At 34.7% G+C, this 23,514-nt stretch overlaps 1 protein-coding gene across 1 annotated transcript in view; it reads right to left on the reverse strand.

Moving 5' to 3' along the window:
- The window catches only part of LOC150101143 (ubiquitin carboxyl-terminal hydrolase 24-like), an 824,883-nt gene extending 814,838 nt beyond the window's left edge, over positions 1-10,045 (reverse strand). The window contains exon 1 of the mRNA XM_090401261.1: positions 9,651-10,045. Coding sequence (XP_090257387.1) covers positions 9,651-9,893 — 243 coding nt within the window. The 5' untranslated portion in view covers positions 9,894-10,045. The remainder of the gene's footprint in view (positions 1-9,650) is intronic.
- Between the last annotated feature and the right edge of the window lie 13,469 nt (positions 10,046-23,514).

A 23,514-nucleotide genomic window follows, 5' to 3' on the forward strand; every position in this document is an offset into this window, starting at 1 on the left:
CAGTATATGATTAAAGGGAAATAGGGCAATGCTTGATTTCAATTCAAAAACATTGCTTTTTGCAACACTGCAATAACTCGATTGTGGTGATCCAGTTGCATTACCAGCAGCTTTTTTTTTTTTTTCACTGTCAAAGACTCTACTGCAAAATAAGAAAAATAATAATAACTGCCTATCTTGGATAAAAGTTGCACCTGATAAAAAATTTCCTTTGGCATAAATACCTGAAGATAGGGCATTTATGAATGTTTTGGACAACCCAGTTTTAAAAATTAGAGGATTATTTCAATTCAATGCATCACATGTATAAAGCAGATCAGCATGTAGTGAAATCGTCTTGAAAATGTAAGTTCTCATTTATTTTATTAATTTTCATTTACAAAAAGTTATGTGCCCTTCAGAAACATGTTTAAATTCTTTTTAAAAATAAAAAATAAAATTTTTACTACTACAATATATCATATCTCCACCATGTTTTTCACGATAAGGAGCCTTGCACACACCAATGACCTCAACAGCTATGCCAGAGGTAGCTAAGTTACTGGTAGGTTACTAAGTTAAAGGTTGAGATGTAGATGACAGACTAAGAGGTTTGGCACCTACCTATTCAGGTTTGGCCGATATAAAAGGGCTTCGCAACTTTCTTTGAAAAGGTGTTCATATTGAAATTCATATTTAAATACATTTTTCAAAGAAAGTTCCGAAGCACTTTTACATTGGCCAAACCTGAATCGGAATGATTGTCTCTCTCTCCCAAAAGATTGAGAGATTCTCATTCTATGTGATCATCAAAAATAGTTTTAATATTATTTATTAATATACTAATTTCTAGCATGGGACAACATTTTCAATTGGTAAACCAATTGTTGTAGGTACCTTGTATTTTTGCTTCTTTGATTTGCTTGTTTCTATGCACTAATGATGTACTGTTATTTTCAGTATGAAATGTCTGTCTTTGATTTCATTAAAGTTAATTACTGTGGTTATCGTGTAATTTGTTGTTCAGAGGACATATTATAAAACTGGACAAAGCAGCTCAAAGAATCACTTGGATGTTAAAAAAAAACACACAGAGGGTTAGGAACATTATTATTTCCCACATTCCCCATTATAAGACTTATCAGGACTACTGTATTACAGATTCGGTCACCTGGGTTTTGGGGGGATGAGAAAGTGGTGGAGAGAATTCAAAGGTAGGAAACTAAAATTGTGACTGGTGATCTTTGTGAGAACATACCGAAGGTTTCTGGGTTACAAAGTTTAGTTGAGAGGCAGAAAAGAGAGAATATAATAGACAAATAAAAAGAAAGAGGAAATATTACAGAACCATATAAGTTACTAAAGGAGTTTCATAGAGTACATGCTGAAGAAAGTTTTCCATATGTGACATGATGGGAGAGAACGAAAGGTAACTCTGGAAGTGTAACACGATGGCTAACAAGGACTATTCACTATCGACTTTTATTCCCACACTAAGATTGGCCATACCATTTTAGCCCTGTCTAACTTTTGGAGAGTGAGAGAGCAGTTCAATCTCCATGGGTAGCCAAAGATTTGCTGGCCAGTGACTCCTACTAATTATTAAAAGGCATCTAAGTGAAGAGGGCTGACAAATACCACAATGTCATGGTGACTAATCCTAATACTATATACAAAGTATTATCAAAAAAGAAACTGGACTGTGCCAAATACTCAGCGACAGATCGAGTTACAATCTTATACAGCCAGGTGTCAGTGGTATAGACATTGAGTCAGCCTGCCATGCGGTGTTAAGCTGTGTGCACCAGAACTCGTGTAATGTACATTATTCTTATCATGGATTTGTGGCATTCTGCGATTTTGCCATGAACGTGAAATTAGATTAGAACAAAAGGAAACTGTAAAATTTTGCATAACTGGAGAAATTTGCCACACAGACCCTTGAATTACTTCATAAGACATATGAAAACAAGCCATGAGCTTAATTCAGGGTTTTGAGTGGCACTTATGTTTTAAGAAGACAGAGCCACTTTGGAGGACAAGAAGCTGAGATGACCGTCCATCAGCACAACCCACAAAAATGTCGAAAAAATTCGACAGATCATCCATGCAGATCGATACATCACCGTCCAGTAAGTTGCTGACAGAGTTAGGATTTCGTATGGAGCAGCTCAAGCGATCATCATGAAAGATGATCTCGCTGTTCACACGATGATGACAGATGTTCACTCGTTGCTCCTTTTGGTCAGAAGGAGCAACGAGTGAACATCTGTCAAGATCTTCACCAAAAGGCCATTGATGACCCAACCTTCATCTCAAGGGTCATCACATGACTTGGGTTTATGGCTACAACCCAGAGACAAAAACGGCAATCATCAAAGTGGAAGAGTCCACATTCCCCAAGACCGAAGAAGGCAAGGCAAGTCAGGAGTGTGACAAAGAGCATGTTGATCATCTTTTTCGACATTAAGATGATTGTGCACCAAGAATTTGTCTCAAATGGTCAATTCGGATTCTGCTGCAACATTTGATGGTGGCTGAGAGATAGTCGTCGCAAAAGACAAGAACTGTGGTGAAGCTGCAAATGGCTACTCCACCATGAAAATGCTCCCTCCCACAGGACCTTAACAATACAAGTTTTTGGCAGCCAACAGTGGCGGTCGTCCCACATTCTCCTTACTCACGAGATTTAGCCCATTGTAACTTCTTTATTTTTATTATTAATATTATTATTTCTCAGATAAGCTCAGCAGAAGCTTCAGGGAACAGAGCAGAAATGCCACCTGAACAAAGAGACAGGTCTATCATAAACATATTCAGCAATTTGTAAACTGAAATTTTCTAATGATAAAAAGTAACAAAAATGTTTTAATAGTATATATGTAGATATGCTGTATACTAACAAACTCCGATATTGATATTAAATTATTATTACTATCATTATTACTAAATTATATGTTGTAAAATATATGAATACTAAATACATAATATATAAAATACACTATCGAAATATAAATACAAATAACAATATGCAGAAAAAATTATGAATATTTATATAAAATTCTTCCATTATTACTAATATTATCGAATTATATAGTGAATTGTGTGAGCCTGTGTAGCTCAGTGGAAGTGCCGTTTGCACTCCATAGTGCTTGACTGCATGAAGGAAGATGCAGATTCAAATCTAGTTGCCGACTAGAGAAACATTTTCTAAGCCTTTTTTTTGACTGGTTCCCAAGTTAGTCTTATCTCTGGCACAAGCAAGCAAGTTTTTTCTCCCAGAAACTCAGGTTTTTTGTCCCATAAACTCAAGAAAATCGACCATTGAACCCACACTATTTTCAGACATTAAAAATATTGTGTTAGGACCATGAGATGGCGGCACTTGTTAGCCATCTCTTAACTGTGTGTGGTGATTAAATTAGTGATAGCCATGGGCCAGCTACTCCCTATACAGAAATAAAAGGTGTTAGCCGATTATTATTATTATTTTTTTTAGCGAATTGTGTGCTGTTCACTGTATTGTAATAATGTATACAATGTATAAATATTTAGCTAGTTAAAAAAATGTATATTCATATCTGTATAAAAAAAAATTAATTACTGCGCTCTGCACTGATTCTTTGTACTAACCAGAAAATATAACAACACGTTTTATTATATATATGTAAATACTCTGTATGATAATAAACCTTGTTATTGGAAAAAAGAAAATTATTATTACAATTATTATTAATTAAATGTATTAATTCTACTTAAAGTAACAAAAAAGTACTCGGCAATGAAACTTTTGTATATCATGGTGTTAAAAAAAAAAGTGTAACTATTCTGGAAGACCAATAAAGATTATTACTAATACTGTTATTATACTAATACTGTTATTAAAAAAATATTGTTATTCTTTTGCATATATCAATTATACCTATTGTAGAAAGTTTGTATTATAGTGTTAATTTTGTTTATATACTTTTGTATACATGTAATTTCTTTGAAGTAGAATACATATTTATTCTACTTCAGATTCAAGTAGAATCCAGTGGGGTCAGGGACTCATTGAAGGAGGCCACATACTACAATCACCTGCTATCATACTTGTTCTTGAATTCATTCATACTGCTTGCACACACAAGATCCAATAGCAATCCACTTCAATCATGCACCACTCCATGAGAGAAAAATCTAGTCCTCACCTCCTTCTTAGCAGCATTCATTCTCAGCTTCCAAGGATGTGCTCCTGTCCTTTCTCCACCTTTTTCTCATAAAATGAAAAATTCCATCAACTGAAATCCTGTATGACCCATTGAAAAGTTTGTAAGTCTCAATCATATCACCCCTCTTTCTCCTGTTTGTTGGTGTCTGTGGTCTACAAATTCTCAACCTGTCTTTAATCAGTATTCCACAATTCTGATATCATTTTTAACACTCTCCTTTGCACTCTCTCCACTGTATCATAATCACAATGGAAACCAGGAGACTAGATATACACATAATAGTCCAAGTGAGGTCTAATCCAGGTCTTTTAAAGAAGCAAAATGACACCCTTATCTTTACATGTGAAAGTTTGTTTCACTATTGCAATTATTTTTTGAGTTGTATTTGCAATCGTTGCTACATGGTCCCTGAACTTCAACTTTCTATCTACTAACACTCCAAGATCCCTAGCCTGATCAGCTTCTTCTAGCATAATGCCACCAATATAATACAATATTTGATATCCAATCACGCCAAAGGACATCACTTTACATTTACTAATATTGAACTGATATCCATTTTCCCATGCCCACAATTCTAGTTTATTCAAATCATTCTGCAAGTACTGCATATCAGCAGTATTCCTGATTACCATACCTATCTTTGCATCACCAGCAAATAACTGTATGTTGCCTGTCAAATCCTTCCAAATGTCATTAATGTACAGACTGAATAACAGTAGACCAAGGACTGATCCTTGTGATATGCCATTGGTTACCTTAAATCTTGCAGACTCACATCCTCTGTATACTGCTTTTTGATATCTGCCAGTCAGCCATCCTCTTATACATACTAATATTTTATAATCCAATCCCATATTCTCCAATTTATAAAATGATCTAGACAGCTTAGTGCTGCTGACTAGAAATCAATTGGTAATTTCCTACAATTATTTTGCTTCTTCAATGTTAATAGAAAACAAAAAGCAAAATGCTTTTTTTTTCCCTACTGAACATTATGAAGCAATTCTGTTATTGAAACAAATGAAATAAGAATTACTGCATGTAACAAAAAAAAAAAAAAAAATCGTGAAAAAATTTTAAAAAAAGGCTAAGTACTCCAACACCAACTTGATTCACCATTACAATTAAGAATTCACAAGGTTATCAGAATTATTTCATAAGCAGATAAGTACTATCCTGCAGTGTACCATTGAAAAATATGAAAGCAAGAAAATAATTTGAAAATTTTTTCATTATGTTTCTGTTAGTTTTGATATTTGTTCCTCACTTTTATGAATTCACTGATAGATAAAAACAACAATAGCTGCAACATACACTTTCTCTTACAGTAGTATACCTATTAGAAAGGGAGTATTCAAACCAGAATAACACCATAAAAAATAAAATAAAAATAAAGTATATATTGTTTTTGTTTAAGTAACTTTCATCCACAAAAAGTTAACTTATGGTACATTAGTACTCTGAGTTGGCTAAGGCATTTTTTTTTGTATTGTATTTTCTATGTTATAATATTTTTTATTAATTTATTACATAATCCAGAAACACTGCTCCAGATACTAAACATGGAACTTTTTATTTCAAGACCTTCAGTAAGTGAAGCAGTGTCTCACAACAAGCAATGAAATTTATCTCCCACCTAGACATTCACAAATATCCATGCTCTCAATCTGAATCCACAGCTTGTTAGTTGGAAAGGCTTGCAATGCCTGTAACATCTAATATTTGCAACACTTTTTAATTTTTAATTTTTTAATTGTTATTCTCTTTTATTTTTTCCTAATCAGTAATTAGAATCAAATCTTAATTTTTTTTTTCCAGCAGATTTCTCCCAACATGGTAGTTACCATAACAGTAATGTTTTAATATTCTACATTGCTTCCTCAAAATATTAGCACAGGCACTATATGTATATGTCATAAATGAATTGAATTATAAAATTAAGCTTTTGTTGTTGCCTTATATGAAGCAGATGGTCAGCAATTCATAATTAAGTTTTCATGAGTGGTTTTATTCTTATTATACTTGGGACATAGTGTGAGATTTGGCATTGAGGTCTTGCCTACTTTCCAGGCAGAGGCAACAGAGATCAGTATGTTCAATATTTTAATGACATTCACTTCACTATTCTTTGTAGTGTTAAGCTTCATAGATATATGCTGGCCTGGCTGGCCAAGTGGCAGTCAAAAGGCTGCGGGATTCGAATCCCATCGTGGGCTTGGTTGCTTGTGATTGTCTGTGAAAATACTAATGGTGGTGGGCAGTAGATGGCATTGGTGTAGATAATGTCACTGTAGCTAGTGGAGGCAGAGAGTTGTAGAGTGGGTGTCTTCCCTCGATGAGTCTTTGGACTCCTTGGAGGTGTCACATAATAATATATCCTGCTACTATCCATGTGAAAAGTTCCAAGTTATGTCACTGGCAATCAATTAATACTCTGTTCTGCTGATCAGTATTGTGGCCAGTTTTTTTTAAGACTTATCCTCAATTTTGGAATCACTGATCAATAACTTTCTAAGCCATTTGTCTGATCTAACAAAATCTTCACATTTGCAGTCAAGTATATTATTAACTTTTATATATCACAATAATACAGGTAGGTAGATAAGTGCACTAGTTCTTGGAGTATTTTATGTTTTATGTCTGTGCACAACATTAACCTGGTATTTATTTCGTCCTTAGGTTACTTATTATTATTATTATTATTATTAAACAAGACCTCATGGAGTCAAAGACTCATCTAGGAGGTCCTTTTATCTCACACACATCTCATCATACCGGGTCTTAAACACATTCAAACTCCTTGCAGACACCACACTCTCAGGCAAGGCATTCCAATCATTCACAACTCTGCACGAAAAAAACCTGCCTCTCACTCCCCTACTCACACCCTCTTTATACAGTTTACTTGTCTCATATCATAATGATATCAGACCAGTAACATTAATACAGATTACTAATATTTCAATATAGTACCTATACATTATAATGACAGCAGTAGATGGTCAATAAGTATAATGCATCTCTTGTATATAGGAAATGCAGTACCTTTGTTGTCAGTGCAAGTACTTAAGCCAGTCCAACTGGCCTAGTGAAACAGAATATCCACTCTCCAACCAACAGACTATGTCTGAATAATGGCATAGGCATGGATGTTGCATGGATGTCGTCTTTAGGTAAAAGCTGAATTTCAATGCTTAGTGTGAGGCCACTGCTTCATTAATGGAAGAAATGGCTTGAAAATTTTCAATGTTCTGCCTTCAGACCAGAGTTTTTGAATTGTGTAAAAAATAAAGAATATTAAAAAACACAGAATAGAATATGGGGGGGCAGGAGCTTAAGCCTACAAAATATATATATATATATATATATAAATAATAATAATTTGTAGTAGAACACATTGCAATTAATAAATAAATAAAAATAACTGCATCAGTATGTGTATTTAGCATGATTATTTCCTAAAACAGAGATAGTATGCAGTGGCAATTATTCTTATTTAAATTACAGTGAGGATTAGTGTTTTGCAACTTTGAAAATTACTAAAATTTTTTAATAATTTTCCAATGAACCTGGTGGCTGGAAATATAGAGCAGTCTATAAGACCTAATTTCTCTGATTTAAGAAAATTGATGTAATCCTGGTGCTGCTCTTATCTATGCTTACCATTGCAGATCTACCCAACTGACCATAATATGAAAGACTAAGTGAAAGTGCCAAAATATAATTCTGGGTGGAATAAAGAAAAAAAAAACTAATCTTTCAGAAAGCAGAGAAACATCACTAACAAGTAAACAAAATAGAAGGACATCTGAAGAAGCCTGAATAGCATTCATAAAAATTCCTGATAATAAGGAACTGAACTCTTAAACTGCCCTCTTGAGGAAAACAAGGATGGAGGCCATGCATTTTATCATCTCATAAATAAAATTCAAGTTATAACCATATAACTATTATATCCATGTTAAATTCATTTTCCACTTGAAAATTGATTTAAAATGCAGCAGTTCTTGATGTAAAAGAGTTTCTTTGAAGCATAAAGTGTCTGCAAGATTAACTAAGAATGACTCTGAAATATTCTCTCAATTTTAGGGTTTGTATTGTTTATGTTCAAAAATGTATTTAAAAAAAAAAAAAAAAAAAGCTATCCAGACTTCTACTGGAAATCTGCAGGTCTCCTTTCATCCAGTTCACAAGTTAGTAATGTTTCTGCACTCGTTGTAGAAACACTTACTCTCTACATCAGAAAGATCAACTTTCTCCTCTATCTCAACCAAAAATATATTGGAGTGCTTGCTCGTATTTCATGTTATGGGCAGATCTGCAATCATGCATTTAGACGAGCACCAGAATATTATACTCAATCTGACGATCAGGCAAATCAGGTCTTGCAAACCACACTTGATCTTCCTAACACAAGTTCCACTGAAAGAAACTAAACAACTGTAATTTTTATTAGAAATATTGCAAAAAAAAAAGAGTTATAAAGTACTGATTCACTGACAGTTAAATAAGAAAAATTGTGTGAAAAAAACAAGTTTGGAGAAGCAATCTTGCTAAATACACCTCACCAGTTAACTGAGTTCCACTAAAAATTAGTGAACTTTTTTTGTTTTGAACTTCATACAGAATGAGCCCCCCCCCCCATGCTTTTAACATCTAATAATTTTTTGCCTTTCAACCATGCAGTTACACTCACAATGGCCAAGAGAATAAATTACACAAAAAAATTATATTATTGTTTTAATCCTTTACCCAAGTATGAGCAAAAAGAAATCTGCACAAGAAGTATCTTCACAACTAGGCACAGAATCTTTTGACTTCACATCAACTGCATGGTCATGTAAACTGATAAACATTTTTGTAAAAATAAATTTTATTTTTTAATTGGAATGTCTTCTACATAAGTCTCTTTCATCATATAAATTAAATATAAATCATCTTATGAAAACTTTAAAATTTAACTTTCATTCATGCATTCAGTTAGGGTTCATAAAGCTTTTAATACATTTTCTTTAATTAAATATATGAAACATTGTGCATTTTTAAATAAATAATATGCATAATTATTGCATATGTACGTTTGTAAGCAAGCGTGTGTGTAACCACGCATAGGCCCATATATGTATGTTGCAATACACGCACTTGAAATATGAATTACTACTAAGTAAAGAAAGCGATTTTTTCTTTTTTACAATTGTCGTTTTTAATTGTATTTTGCTTGTTTTTATTTTCGAAATCATCCATTTTACGTAATGGTGTACTTCACAAGAAGATGAAGGCATTTGGTAGTCTCGAAATAGTTTTTTTTTTTTTTTTGTGAGGGGGAAAGCTGGTCTCTTTATTATACGATAAACATATCCATACATTTTATGGGACACGCACAGTTCGCCTCCGCAATTCAACATGAGGTAAAACTGGATTCAACAGAGGATTGAAATAAAACTACCATCTCGATACCTGAATCTGACTTATCGTTTCATATGGTGGTGGTGCACTAGGCACAACAGCCTGGCTCGTAGGTACATCTTTCATTTCTACATCTCCTTCTCCTAGTCTGTAATCGATATTTGGATGTTCATTTGTAAGAATTGCTACTGCTTCGTTGATATCATTCTTGCTCAAACGAAGAGCCCTCTTAATTTCATTCACGTTAACAAACCCCATACTGAGTAAAGTGTTGATGTTCTGTTCCTGATCCATGTTGCGGCATTCATTGCTCTTCACAATATCATCACATGTACAAACTATATTTCGTATACAAACACAATTCAGTATACGTGTACGCCTATTCTCTTAAACCAATTCCATCACGAAATAACAAAGAACATAGTTAATGAACTACTAACAACAACCAGCTGAACTACAACCATGTTCAAAATACACGGAACAACTCTCAGTATTTCATTACGCATGGCCAATTAGTTTACAAGCAATGGAGCATAAAACCGCCAAAAAAAAAAAATAAATAAAACAATAATAATAAAATAAAATACACACACGCACACTTAAACGATTTAAAAAAAGAACGAAAGAAACTTTCTGTGCTGTGCTCATGTTAAAACACAGGGGCAATTCTTCCAGTTCAAATAGTCCATATTCTTAAAGACACCAAGTTATTTTAAATATAACCCTGTTTTTTTTTTTTTTACTCCATTTCCCAAGTAAGCAAACAGACAAGTCAGTCAAGTTTGCGCCTGCAAGTGCTGCAAGTCTAGCTGACCCTGCACGTAGTGCAAGTCCAAGGCAACTCGTGGTAAAGGTAGATTAAGCTCTGGTCACTATTCTTAATATTTACCCTTAATGCAAAGCACATCTCCTGGAGGAGATGTATGATGCTATGTATTAAAGGCAAGGGGGCCACTACCCAGACGGGTTTCGACCTTTATTGAGGTCTCATCAGTGGGAGCCAGGCTAAGAAATACTAAGTTTTAAATAATACAGAGCTTATAAATATTTTACCAACACAAGTTACCATAAGGTGCTTTGACCTTATTAAATAAAAATCTCAGGTGAGAGATAGATGCAGAAAGTTTTTTACCTTTTTTACCACGAGATGCCTTGGACTTGCACTAAGTGCAGGGTCAGCTAGACTTGCAACATTTGCAAGCACAAACTTGACTGACTTGTCTGTTTGCTTACTTGAGAAATGGAGTAAAAAAACCAGGATTATATTTAAAATAACTTAGTATCTTTAACATATATTATACCCAAGGTAAAAAACTTTCTAAAGTCCACATTCTTGTTTAGCTATATAGTTAACATTCACATATTTTCTTATTTTAGATGTCAAAAAAATTCATTTATTTCAGATTCAATTTATAGAGAAACTAAGCACTTGCATATGTGAAACAGCAGTTTAAATGTATCATTAAAAATATCAATTATTATTATTATTTTTATATTATCGATTCTAATTTGTATTTCTATATTCAACAAACTCGAGGACATTGAACTGCCCACTCAGTCTCCAACAGTTAGATAGGGCTAAAACGGCCTCACGTAATCCCTATAGGGGAATAAAGGGCTTTAGCTGATTTTTAATATTTATTTAACAGCCTTCATAGTTAAAGAGTAACAAGAAAGATGTACCAACATAATCACTTTGACTAGTAGATGTTTCCATTATGGCCTTATCCAAAGGTCAAGAAACTAACTACATCCTTGTAAAATGTGAGATATTCCTAATAATATTGTAAAATTAAGTAGACAGACGCGATGTAATATCTGGGATGCTCAGTTTTTAAAAATGTTTCATAAATACTTTTAGTATTGCTCCTAGCGCTTCTATGACAATTATAACTACTGTTGCACATTTGTAATTCATTGAATATCAATCTCCAATAAATCTATATTTCGTCCATTTTTCATGCAATTTTCTTCTATCCTGCTATTGCCACTCAAAAAACCACGCATATTGTTATTTTCAACTGTAGTGATGACTGACATATTATTATTATTAGACCTCCAGGAAACCTTTCCTTCGAGAAAGGCCATACATCACATACAGTGTCAGTCTTCTGAACTCATTCCCACTAGATGTACTCACTACTTCACAAGGCAAACTGTTCCACTCACTAACGATTCTACGAGTATAAGAGAAAAATCTAGCTCTCACCCCTTTCTTAATTGAACACAAATTTAACTTCCACGATATACCCCTTATCCTCTCCTCACTATCTATATAATGAAGAATTTTATCAATCGATATCCTGATACGCACTCACAAAAGTTTATAGACCTCTATCATATCACCCCCCCCCTATCTTATCCACTAATGTTTGCAGTCCACATTCTCCCAATTTCTCCTCGTAATCTGCATTCTGTAATCTTGATATCTTTATCTCTTTTTTGCAGCCTTTCCACAGCTTATTTATCTCGTTGGAACCATCCAGCAGACCAAATCGGGGCATAGTAATCCAGATGCAGTCGTATCAAAACATTATAAAGAGACAAAATGAGTTCCACATCCTTGCATGTCAATGCTCATTTCTTCATCGCAATTATTCTCTTAGTTGTATTTGGTTTTTCTTATATGCCTCTTGAACTTCAACTTTATTAACCATAACTCCAATATCTCTAGCCTCGTCAGTTACTCCAAGCATAATCCCACCAATAAAATATGCTGTTGGATATCGCATCACGCCAAAGTGCATAACTTTACACTTACTAACATTGAAATGGCAATCACTATCCTTTGCTCCCACTTCCAATTTTTTAAATGAGTAGCATTTCTGATTTCCCTGCCTATTTTTTCATCATCAGCAAACGACTGATGATCTCCTGTCAGTCACTTTCCAATATCATTCATGTATAGATTAAGCAGCAATGGTCCAAGGACTGATGCGTGATGCACACCACGGTTCACCTTGAATCTGACAGATTCATATCTCTCATATACCACTTTCTGATAGCTGTCTGTAAATCATCCACTTGTCCAAATTAATAGTATATAATCCAGTCTCATATTATCTAATTTGTGCAACAACATTTTATGTGGTATCCTATCAAATGCCTTGGCAATGTCCAACAGTATCATCGTGTATCAATTCCCTTTCTCCAACTCTGTTGTGACATTATTATAAAATATGAGCATATTGCTGAGATAAACTTATGCTGTTCCTGGCGAAGTATATTATGTTTGAGATCTAGATTTTTCTAAAATTCACATAATGTCTTTGCGTTTTCATTTTAATTAACTTTTTTGAATTGTGGGTGCTTCCATGAGGGTTTGCAAATTGAAAAACCATGTTTCTATACAAGCGCCAGTGTAATTTTGCAACCTAGCTATGTCTTTCTTTATAGCCTGTATAAGCAAATTTGCTCTGAGAACAATTCAGATAGTCCACGAGCTCTTCTTGATCTCTGCATATTCGGTACTTGCTATCCTTACGGAGATTTTTCATCATTCCCCTCGATTGCATTCAGTTGTAGTGATTGCTCTGACTGGCAAGTGTCAGACACGCTTTCTCTTTCTTGAATATATCCCTGCTGAAGCAATTGCTGTGTATCCCAGAGGTGCTTCCAGAGCATGGATGTTGATGGTTTATCTTGAAATGAATGCTTTGTCAGTGTGTTTTTGTCTGCAAAAAATACTTTTGCCAAAATTCTTTGTTTTCATTCTGATACTTTTGCGATCTACTTCTTTTAAAAATAGTTTCGCTTTACTAGACTGCTTTTGATCTTTTTATTTTTAAGCCTCACATTCTTACGTTTTCCCTACCACAAATTGCTAATATCTACTAAACGATTCTTTATTTTTCATTTCAAACGTAATTTCCATTTTGGGATGCTTCTTGTTGGTTTGTTGAACGTTTAGTTGTGCATCCAAATTCTTTTGAACTATAGCTATATCATTATACATCAACTAATTCATTTCTGCAACTGTTTTTGGAGGAAATATTTCTACTGCTAAGTTGGTGTTCGTCAATAATTCAGGTAAATCTTGTCTTCGTCTTTGTTTTAGCATCGGGAGTTGCTGTCTTTCTTTGGAATTATGCGTTTATTTTGCAATTATACATCTCAGTTCTTGTTACCTCGCATTTAAGTGATGCTCCTGGTTATACTTCGTATTATGTTATCTCTATTCAGGAACTCTACCTCAACTGTTTTTTATTTTATTTTATTTTATTTTATTTATTAAGGGCCTCATAGTTAATTCAATTTCTTGTTGAGATTCAGCAACGATCTATCTTTGCAATTTAAAAAATAAATAAATAATAATAATAATAATAATAATAATAATAATTATTATTATTATTATTATTATTATTATTATTATAATAATTAATTATTATTATTATTATTATTATTATTATTATTATTATTATTATTATTATTATTATTATTATTATTATTATTATTGAATAAAAGTAGCCTGCATAACTCAGTGGAAGTGGAAGAAGGACTTAAGTTCAATTCTAGTCATCAACTAAAAAAAAAAAAAAAATTTAATCTTTCTTCTACCTGTTCCTGAGTTACTCGATCGCTGGCACAGGCAAGCGTTTTATTACTTGAAACTCGGATTTATCGTACCGTAAACAGAAGAAAATCGACCTTAAAACCAACATTATTTCAGACTATAAATATATATATATACTGTATATAGGTTCAACATATTATTATTATTATTATTATTATTTTAACGGTGTCTCCATGGAGTCAAAAGACTCATCGCGGGATACCCGACATTGACACACTAACCATTATTTACACAATACTGTCATACCTCTCCTTAAATTCATCCACATTTGAAGCATTCACAACCACCTCTGGCAAAGCATTCCACCCATTCACAACCCCCCAAGTAAAAAATCTAGTCCTAACACCCTTGTTAACCACACCCTTACACAATCTCCAGGGATGGCCCCTCGTTCTCTCACTTCCTGCACTGGTCTTAAAAATATCATCAGTACCAATCCTGTAAAACCCCTTTAACAATTTAAATACCTCTATCATCATATCTCCTCTCCTACGTCGTCTATCTCTCTACGTTTTGGAGCCCACAGATCATCAATCTATCCTCATAGGGAACATCCCACAGACCTGCAACAATCTTTGTAACCCGCCTCTGAATCCTCTCCACCACTTCCGCATCACCAAGAAATCCTGGCGACCAGATCTCTGTACAACAGTCCAAATGCGGCCTTATTAATGCCTTATAGAGTGGAACAATAACCTCCCTATCCCTGTTTGTTAGTGTGTTCCTCAACAACCATGTAATTTGATGTGATTTTTGGCAATCTTTGCAATATGCCCTTTAAACTTAAGTTCTCTGTCCACAATAACTCCCAAGTCTCTTGTGTCATCAACTTCTTGCAGTTCAGTTCTGTTAATATAGTAAACAGCATGCGATGTCATCCTCCCGAAGTGCATCACCTTACACTTAGCCACGTTGAACTGGCAGTCATGTACCTTAGTCCATACCGTCAGCCTATTTGTCATCCCGTAAGATATTTACATCATTTGAATTGATTATCGCTCTTCCAATTTTGCGTCATCAGCAAACAAGTGGATTTTCCATTCAAGGTATTTCCAATATCATTGACGTACAAATTAAACAATAGAGAACCAAGCACTGAGCCCTGAGGTACACCGCAAGTCACTTGCCTTTTCCTGCACTCAGCTCCTCCGTAAACCACTCTTTGATATCTGTCCACCAGCCATCCTTTAATCAAATCACCATCTTCGGATCCATACCCATTTGCTCTAATTTATGTAACAGAGTTCCATGTGGAATCCTGTCAAAAGCCTTTACAAAGTCAAGCAGTATCACTGAGTAAGGATTTCCTTTATCCAACTCCGTTACTTTATTATAGAAAGTAAGCAAATTACTTAGGCAAGACCTACCCTTCACAAAACCATGTTGGCCCTTATAAAGTATCATATTGCTGTCCACCCAGTCCTGAATTCTAATTTTTACCAATTTAACCAAAATCTTAACCACCACTCCAGATATATTCATTGATCTATAATTTGCAACCTCACTCTTAGAGCTTCCCTTGTGCAATAAGGAGTCGCTAATTCTCTTGCACATTCTCGTTACACATGGGCCGATATGCCATCTAACCCAATGGCAGTTTTAGCATTAAGGTTCTTTAATATATTAAGCACCTCAATTTCGTCAATCTCTAGACTCTCATCAGTGAATGGCACATTTGACACTGCACTATCACTACCAAGATGGTACACTTTTGCGAAATGATCACTAAGCAACCCAACTATTTGATTAGCTTCTGTAATTTCCCTACCATCAACGCTTTTTAAAGTAATCTTTCCATGGATATTCTTCCTTTTACTAGCCACATAGTGAAAGAACTGTTTAAGGTTTCTTTTGGATTCATCAGCTAGCTTCCTCTCATAATTAGCTTTGGCTTTCCTTACCATACAGGTTACTCTCTTTGCTTGTATTGCTCATTGGAACGCTCATCACCTTTTTCTTTATACGTCCTCCACAACCTTTTCTTTATCTGCAACTCCTGTTTAATAATATTATTCATCCATTTTACTCCTACTTGATTTCTCCTTCTGACTCTGGGAATACAGTCTGATACAGCTTTCTTCAAATACTCCTTGGGAATCTCCCACGCACCATCAACATCTTCCCCCTTGAAATTCTCATGCCATAGCACAGCTGAAAGCTGACTTCTCAGCTTGTCATAATCACCAGCCTTGTAATTCCACATATACCCATTATTAATAGAATATTCAGCACATCTTACAATCTCCCAGGTCAAGACCACATGATCGCTTTCCCCAAGTGGATACATTGTAACTAAATTACTTGATATGTTCTCCGATGTTATGATCAGATCTAACACTCTAGAATCTCGTCCCTTCCATCACATGCTGTCTCAGGTAATCATCTCTTAACAACTGTATAAACTCCATTTTCTTTGTTCCTTGTGACCATTCCTTCCCCCAATCTATGTCCCCAAAGTTAAAATCCCCCATAATAATTGCTTGACCTTCACTCATAGTGTTAATTTTCCAATACATGCTATCTACATTCTCCCTTATTACCCTTGGATTATAGCAACAACCAGTTACATATTTCTTACGTTTCAAGGAAGTTTGAGTCCTTACGAGCGGTCTTAACGAGGTGATTGCAGTATTCAATTCGATACATTTTTTGGTCGTCGGTCAACTTATGGCGAACAAATCGCTAATTCAATTTACAAAGGCCCAAACTCTCAGACAAAATGTTGTGTACAGTTGAGTATGGAATCCCCAATTCATCTTCAATCAATCTCACGACGATTTCGGGTTTCTTTCATGAAATCACGCACTTTTTGGATGTTAACTTCGCTCAGTCCAGCTTTTGAATGATCCAGCTTTTCATCGTCCTCAAGCGTTTTACTACCACTTTGAAATCGCTTAAAACACTCGTAAACTTGAGTACGGGATAAACATTCATCACCGTATGCTTTTTGAAGCATTGGATGCGTTTCGGTAAAACGTATACCAAGTTTAACACAAACGTCAATCACAGCTCTCTGTTTGAAACTCATTTTCCGACCGTTCGTCAAAACACACTGTCACTCTGGGCACTATAACTCGGCTTCTAATGAAACAAATGTCATAAACAGTTGACATAACACTAAGGAAGGTTGCCGCTTTCGACAACAAAAACGTACAACAGGTGGCGCCACTAGTTTCTTCTATTTTCGAAAAGTTCGGTTTCTTTTTGAATAGAGGGTGTATATATAGTGTTAGTATTAGTGACCATAACAGGACAGGGCAGCATTTGTCAGCTGTCTAAGACAGCTGACAGCAACATTTAGTGAAGAGACAGGCTGTCTCTTCACTGAATGGTGCTTAAATCAGTAGACCAGCTAACCCTCAACTCTCCAAAAGTTAGATAGGGCTAAAATGGCCTTGCCTGTTAACTATTGAGTAATAAAAGGCATTCGTGGATGTTTATTTATTTTTTCGCATGAAGCCAAAACGTTCATCGCAGGATCAAAACTAACCATTTTTAGACGCCTCTCAAATCTCTTCTTAAACTCATTTCTGAAAAAAAAAAAAAAAGTATTCAGGACCACAACTTCTGACAACCATTCTCCAAGCAAAAACGCTATTCCTCATGCCGTTGATAATCATACCAGTGCATGGACAACTTTCGAAACGCTTGTAATCTATTGTAGAATCAAGTGCTAGAAAATTTCTTGAGCATTTACATGAAAAACCTTTTGATAATGCATGTTTCTGTCATATCCCCACCCAGGACCGACGCTAGGCTGGACGTCGCTCACCTGCAAAGCCGAAATGGGCGTCAAAAAACAAATGGCAATTTATTTATTCATTTTTATTTTTGTCATAATCGTATGGAAAGAGTTTACAAGTAAAAAATTAAATTACACATTTGTTCTTGAAAACATTTTATTAATTAAAATTTAAATTTCCTAGTTTTGATATTAACAAAATTATCTATAATATTCTTAATGTCTAAGTTTTCACATATATCATTTTCAATAGCTATTAATGCTAGACTTTCAAGCCTTGTTTGTAACATACATGTTCTTAAATAAGTCTTAATTTAAGTTTCCAAAACGAACGCTCACCGCTTGCTATACTAACAGGTATAGTTAATAATATTTTTAAAACAATTGCAAAATTCCGAAAAGATAAATTATTCGACACAATATATTTAAGAATATCGAGAGGATTTTCAATTATTGAAGTATCGTCTCGAAAAATATCTGTATAAGTTTGTGTCTCGTCAAAGAGTTTTCCATGGCATTTATATCTTTATTGTTACCTTTTTTTCAAAAGAACTAAGTAGTCGCAGTTTTTTTCTTCTCTTCATTATTAATTTGGAAAAGTCTATACAAAAAAACCAAAATTATCAACGTGAGTTTTAAGTTGTTCAAAAGGTTCGTTTGACGAAGTCCATGCAGTATCCAAAAGTGTACAAAATACGTTGACTTTAAATTTATCTTCTGGTGTTTGTGGCTCTTCATCAGGATGTTCGTATTGAAACTGACGTTTTTTTTTCCGTTGTCGAACTTCTAATACAGATTTAAACTCTGTTTCTCCATCCATGTCTTCACTTAGTTGTTTTGCTATTTCAAGAACTTTTTTATAATTTGTATCTGATTCATATTCTGATATGAATTTTTTTAAATTTCCAGTGGATCTTAAGACTAGTGATATATTCATATTTTTATCCTGAAGAGCTTTACTAATTGGATTTATTCTGTTAAGCAAATCGTGCCAAATTATTAAAGAGCAGATGAATTTATAGTCTTTGATTTTAAGACATAAAACCTGTGCTTCATTTTGAATTTCTTTATTGAAGTTGTCATTAAAAAATATAAGACTTATTGATAAACTGACCATAGATTTTCAATTCGTACGTATGTTCGTACAATATTGCCTACCGGTTTCGCTAGTAACTGACTAGCTTTTTTAAGGGTTGCACAGTACAAAAAAATGATAAATGCAAAAAAGGTTTAAGAATACAAAAAACGTTAGTACCTGTTAGGTAGCTAAGGTAACACGTTCGCGTGACATGTCTGTATGAATTGTGACTTTCTACTAAGTATATCTAAGTTGTCATTATTTAAAAATTCAAAACGCGCGTCATAAATTTCTCCTAATTGATAACGTAGAAGGCGAATTGCTTTAATTTTGCTTTTCCAGCGAGTTTCCAGTGGCTGTTTTAATGTTATATTTGATATAAATTTCAAAGGAATTGTCCAATGCTTTGGAGATGATGAAAAAAATTATATATTTCTTGTACAGTTGCAAAAAACCTAATTGTATCTGCATTTACTTTTGCTGTATCGTTGATCATTAAATTGAGAGTGTGCGCAGCACATGGAACGTAGAAAGCCTTGGGTGGGCGCCCACCTGTACGAAGTAGTCAAGATTTGGTCACATAAATAAAGGCCTTTAAAGATGGAAAATAACCTCCTTAGTTAAGTGTGCGTTTTTCGACATCCAAGTTTTCCTTCGAGATATTTGCCTACTTTTGAAATGTTCCCTCTGAACTTAAATATCAAAATCGTTACGCCTAAATCCTGAGTTATGTCTCTTTCTAGACATAGCTAGGGATTGTCTATTTCTCACAGTCCAGTTTCATTAATATCATACACAGTTTGCAGAGTTTTCATTCTAAGAAGCCCAATTTTACACTTTGCGACATTCAAAGAAAGCCATTATCCATTGCAAATACTGTCCGTCTAACCAAATCCAAATACAGAATCTCAATACTACCACCCTTATTTATTATTTCGATACCAAGTTTTACATCATTAGGAAGAAACCAGGTATTCTCTCTCTCTCTCTCTCTTTCAAATCATTTCCTAAATCAATAATGTACAAATTAAATAATGACACAAGTACAGAACTGTGGATTCTAATGTGCCATGTACATGTACTCTAAATTCTGCTCTAACCTACACACACTGTTTGATGAGTGTATCATTCTTCCTCTTATTGATCTCATTCATCATGTGCACCCTTCTGTTGTAAATTATATTAGCTTCAATGTGGTGTCCTTTCAATTCTTAGCAACGTCTTACGTCTTTTCCAAGTATAGAGTTGTTATTAGGCTGGGTTGTTAATTACAGTCGGAATAAATATGATTTAATGAGGCCAGTGCATTGTCCATTTCTGTCCTGCATGAAAAAACACGAGTTTCAGAGAGAAAATCCTCCTGCTCTCTGTATGAGACAGGCTAACTCAGCTGTAGTTGAAAAGTTCTTATTAAGGTTCTTTAAGTCTCCTAGACAGGATTCTAAGTAGTCAGATATTTTCAAACAAACGACATCGTCAATACTAAGCTATAATTGTGCAAGTTTCAGCAGTATTGTGGCGTAGCCTGATCCATATTTCCCTTTATCCAACTTGAGTGTCACTTCATCTTAAAAAAGTCAGCAAATTACTAAAGCAACATCTATTCTTCACAAAGCCATGCTGACTTACCCCAAAAAGTCATTACTGAATTCTATCCTTAAGTAGTTTCCCAATACCTTAAATATTACCACTCCTAAGATACCAACAAGGGTATCGTTTGCTGCTCCTGTCATAATGAAAGAATGCTACTACTTGTCCTTTCCCTTTTCGTTTTTTTTCTTGGGACTCTGCAATTTCTCTTGCACTGTCGTAATACCTTCATAACCTACGCTTCTATCATCTAATCCCACAGTTCTTCACTGAATTTCTTGATATCCTAAACACTACCACTACTTTATTAACTCAGTTGTTATATCGATGCATGTTGTATTAGTCACTGCTTAATCCTATCACCTCCCTACCCATCAACACACTTTAAAATTATCCGAGCATAATCACTCTTTCTTCTACCTGCCACATAGCAAAATATCTCTTTGTGAATTTCTTCTACCTGTGTGGATAATTTTCCTCTCAGTATCCTCTTTGCTCTCCTTATTATGATGGTCATCCTCCTTGCACCTGTTTTACAATGCTCCTGATCTAGATGATCACTTTTTCTTTATATTTTCCTTCACAACCTTTTCTCTTTTTTCAAACTGCTCCTGCTAAACAACGATACCTTCATTAAGCAGCATCTACAAAAAAAAAATAATAAAATAAAAAAATCAATAATTATCACATTTTATGCTTATCTGATTTATGCTTCCTAACCCAGGTAAGAAGTCTGAAACCACTTTGCTCAATACCTTTATGATTTCCAAGCACTGGCTGATAGTCTTCCTTTTGCAGTTTCTTATACCACATCAATGTTCAGTGCTGTCTGTTAAGTTACGCGTAATAATAATCAGCTTCGCAATTCTCTATATGTCCATTCTTAACTGAATATTTCACATAGAATTAAAATTTCTAGAATTAAAACTCTAAGGTGATTCTTTCTAATGAGAGGCAAGTTGCCTACTTGGTTATGGACAAATTCTCATATGCTATTACCAAATTTACGCTCTAAAACCTCTACTTCATTCGACTGTATATTGGTGCGTATAATTATCTCTTTGCAGCTACATAAAATCCGTGACTTACCATTTCCCTAAGTGGCCTTTCCTCCTTATCTGAACCTCCATAGCTAAAGACCCCATATTAATTATTCCCTCTGCATTAAGCTTTATCATCTCCACAGCATGTGTTTATAGCAAGTGATAGCGAAGAGATTTCCTCTTTTATACCTTCGGCACACACCCAGTTTTCTCGTGGACAGTGAGCAACTCCTGTGTCTAAATTTTCCTGCTGATTCAGTAAAATTTTCACCATATATGCTAATATAACAACTTTCTTTCTTTTCCTTTTTTAGTGAGGTCAGCCTTTAGGAGATGTTACCAACTCTACTATTAGAATGTGAAAGGTGGAAATGTGAAAGGGCAGAAGTTGCATCCCAAAGTCTCGGTCACAGACGAGATCAGAAAATTCGATTGGCATTTCAGAAGGAGGTAAACTAGTGAATTTGGTCCTTATTTTCTGTTTTGGATTTCTTAATTTTTTTACGGTTGAAACTAAGTGAGATGCTGGAGTTTTTGACTTAAGGAATTAGATATGTGAAGAATTTTGGGCTTGGACTGCTTTCGCTCATTTGTTAGAGAACCAGGGCTTGGATAAGGATAAGGCACTCATCCTAGAGAGAATAATTTTGGTTAATTATATCAGAGCAGGTCCTAAGATCAGACTATGGAAACGAAGCATTGAAATTCCGAAATCATCTTAATTGGTATTGGTACCGCTGTAGTATACCACAGGATATAATGTTGAGATTAACTGGAAGGACGAACTGTACAAAAGGAAACACGGACAAGTTGATGCCCAGTTATACCATGAAGAGTGTTCATATCGATGGTGTTTTAAAGGGAAAGCTGGTTAAGAAAAGGTGCAAGTATCGGGAGAATGGAAATCTAGTAGGTTGGTAAACAATTTGTCTTAAATCATTAGTGATAAGAAACAGTTAAGCTTCTATTCCAGCTTTGTCTGTAAAGTTGGAGAAGGGATCTAGTCTGAAATATGAACGTTGAAAGTAACAAAAAAGATTATCTCAAGGTTACCTAACTTTACAGTGTTAAGGCATTTAGACTATATGTCACCTTTCAGAGATAGTCAAATAAATCAGCAAATTCTTCAGTTACAAGAGAGGTCGAGCAAGCAAATTAAGGCAGCAAAATGAGGCAAGTAAATTGTGAGCCAAAGCAGATCACATAAAGGTCTGGTAAAAGTCATTCCATGTCTGGTAACCTTTAGCATTAGATATCAGACCTGACTGAGAAATGCACAAGACTTGTGATCTTACAGTTCGGTCCCCAGACGTAGGTAAGGGCAACATAATGTTTTTACATGGAATTTTGTTATTATGTTGGATTCTGGAGTATATTTTTGTTGTTTTTTGGAATATTATGATACTTTTTTTTTCATATTTTAATGATTTTTGAGGGAGATTTTTTATAACCGCTATGACGCTAAAATCTTTTATGTTGTAGTTGGTGGAATATTACGAAAATATATAGAGCAGGAGAATCTAGCAGAAGGGATGGACTCGGTCAAGACTCACACATGGAGTGCCAAGACTTCAATCCAAGTGTTCCTGCAAGCTGCAATGCTCGGGCTCGTTCCTGGCACAATCTTGCAGAGGAAGCAGCGGCAGCAGCTGAATTATTTGCTAGCTGATCAATCAGATCGGTTCTGTGTACTAACTGGCGACCAGCTTGTGGAAACCGCTGTACCTTCAAATGGAGGAAGAGCTGTCTCCCTCCATTATGGTTTGTGTGTAATCTCTATTGTCAACATTATCTCTTGAGTGTTCTCTATCCCTGACCCAAGTTTTCCACTGTTGGTTTCTAATGATCAACCGTTTTTCTCATCTTGTGATTTTCATCTACTTGAGAAT

Source organism: Typopeltis vanoorti, chromosome 12 (assembly GCF_054136105.1).
Source record: "Typopeltis vanoorti isolate ZY-2024b chromosome 12, IOZ_Tvanoo_1.0, whole genome shotgun sequence".
Lineage (NCBI taxonomy): Eukaryota > Metazoa > Arthropoda > Arachnida > Uropygi > Thelyphonidae > Typopeltis > Typopeltis vanoorti.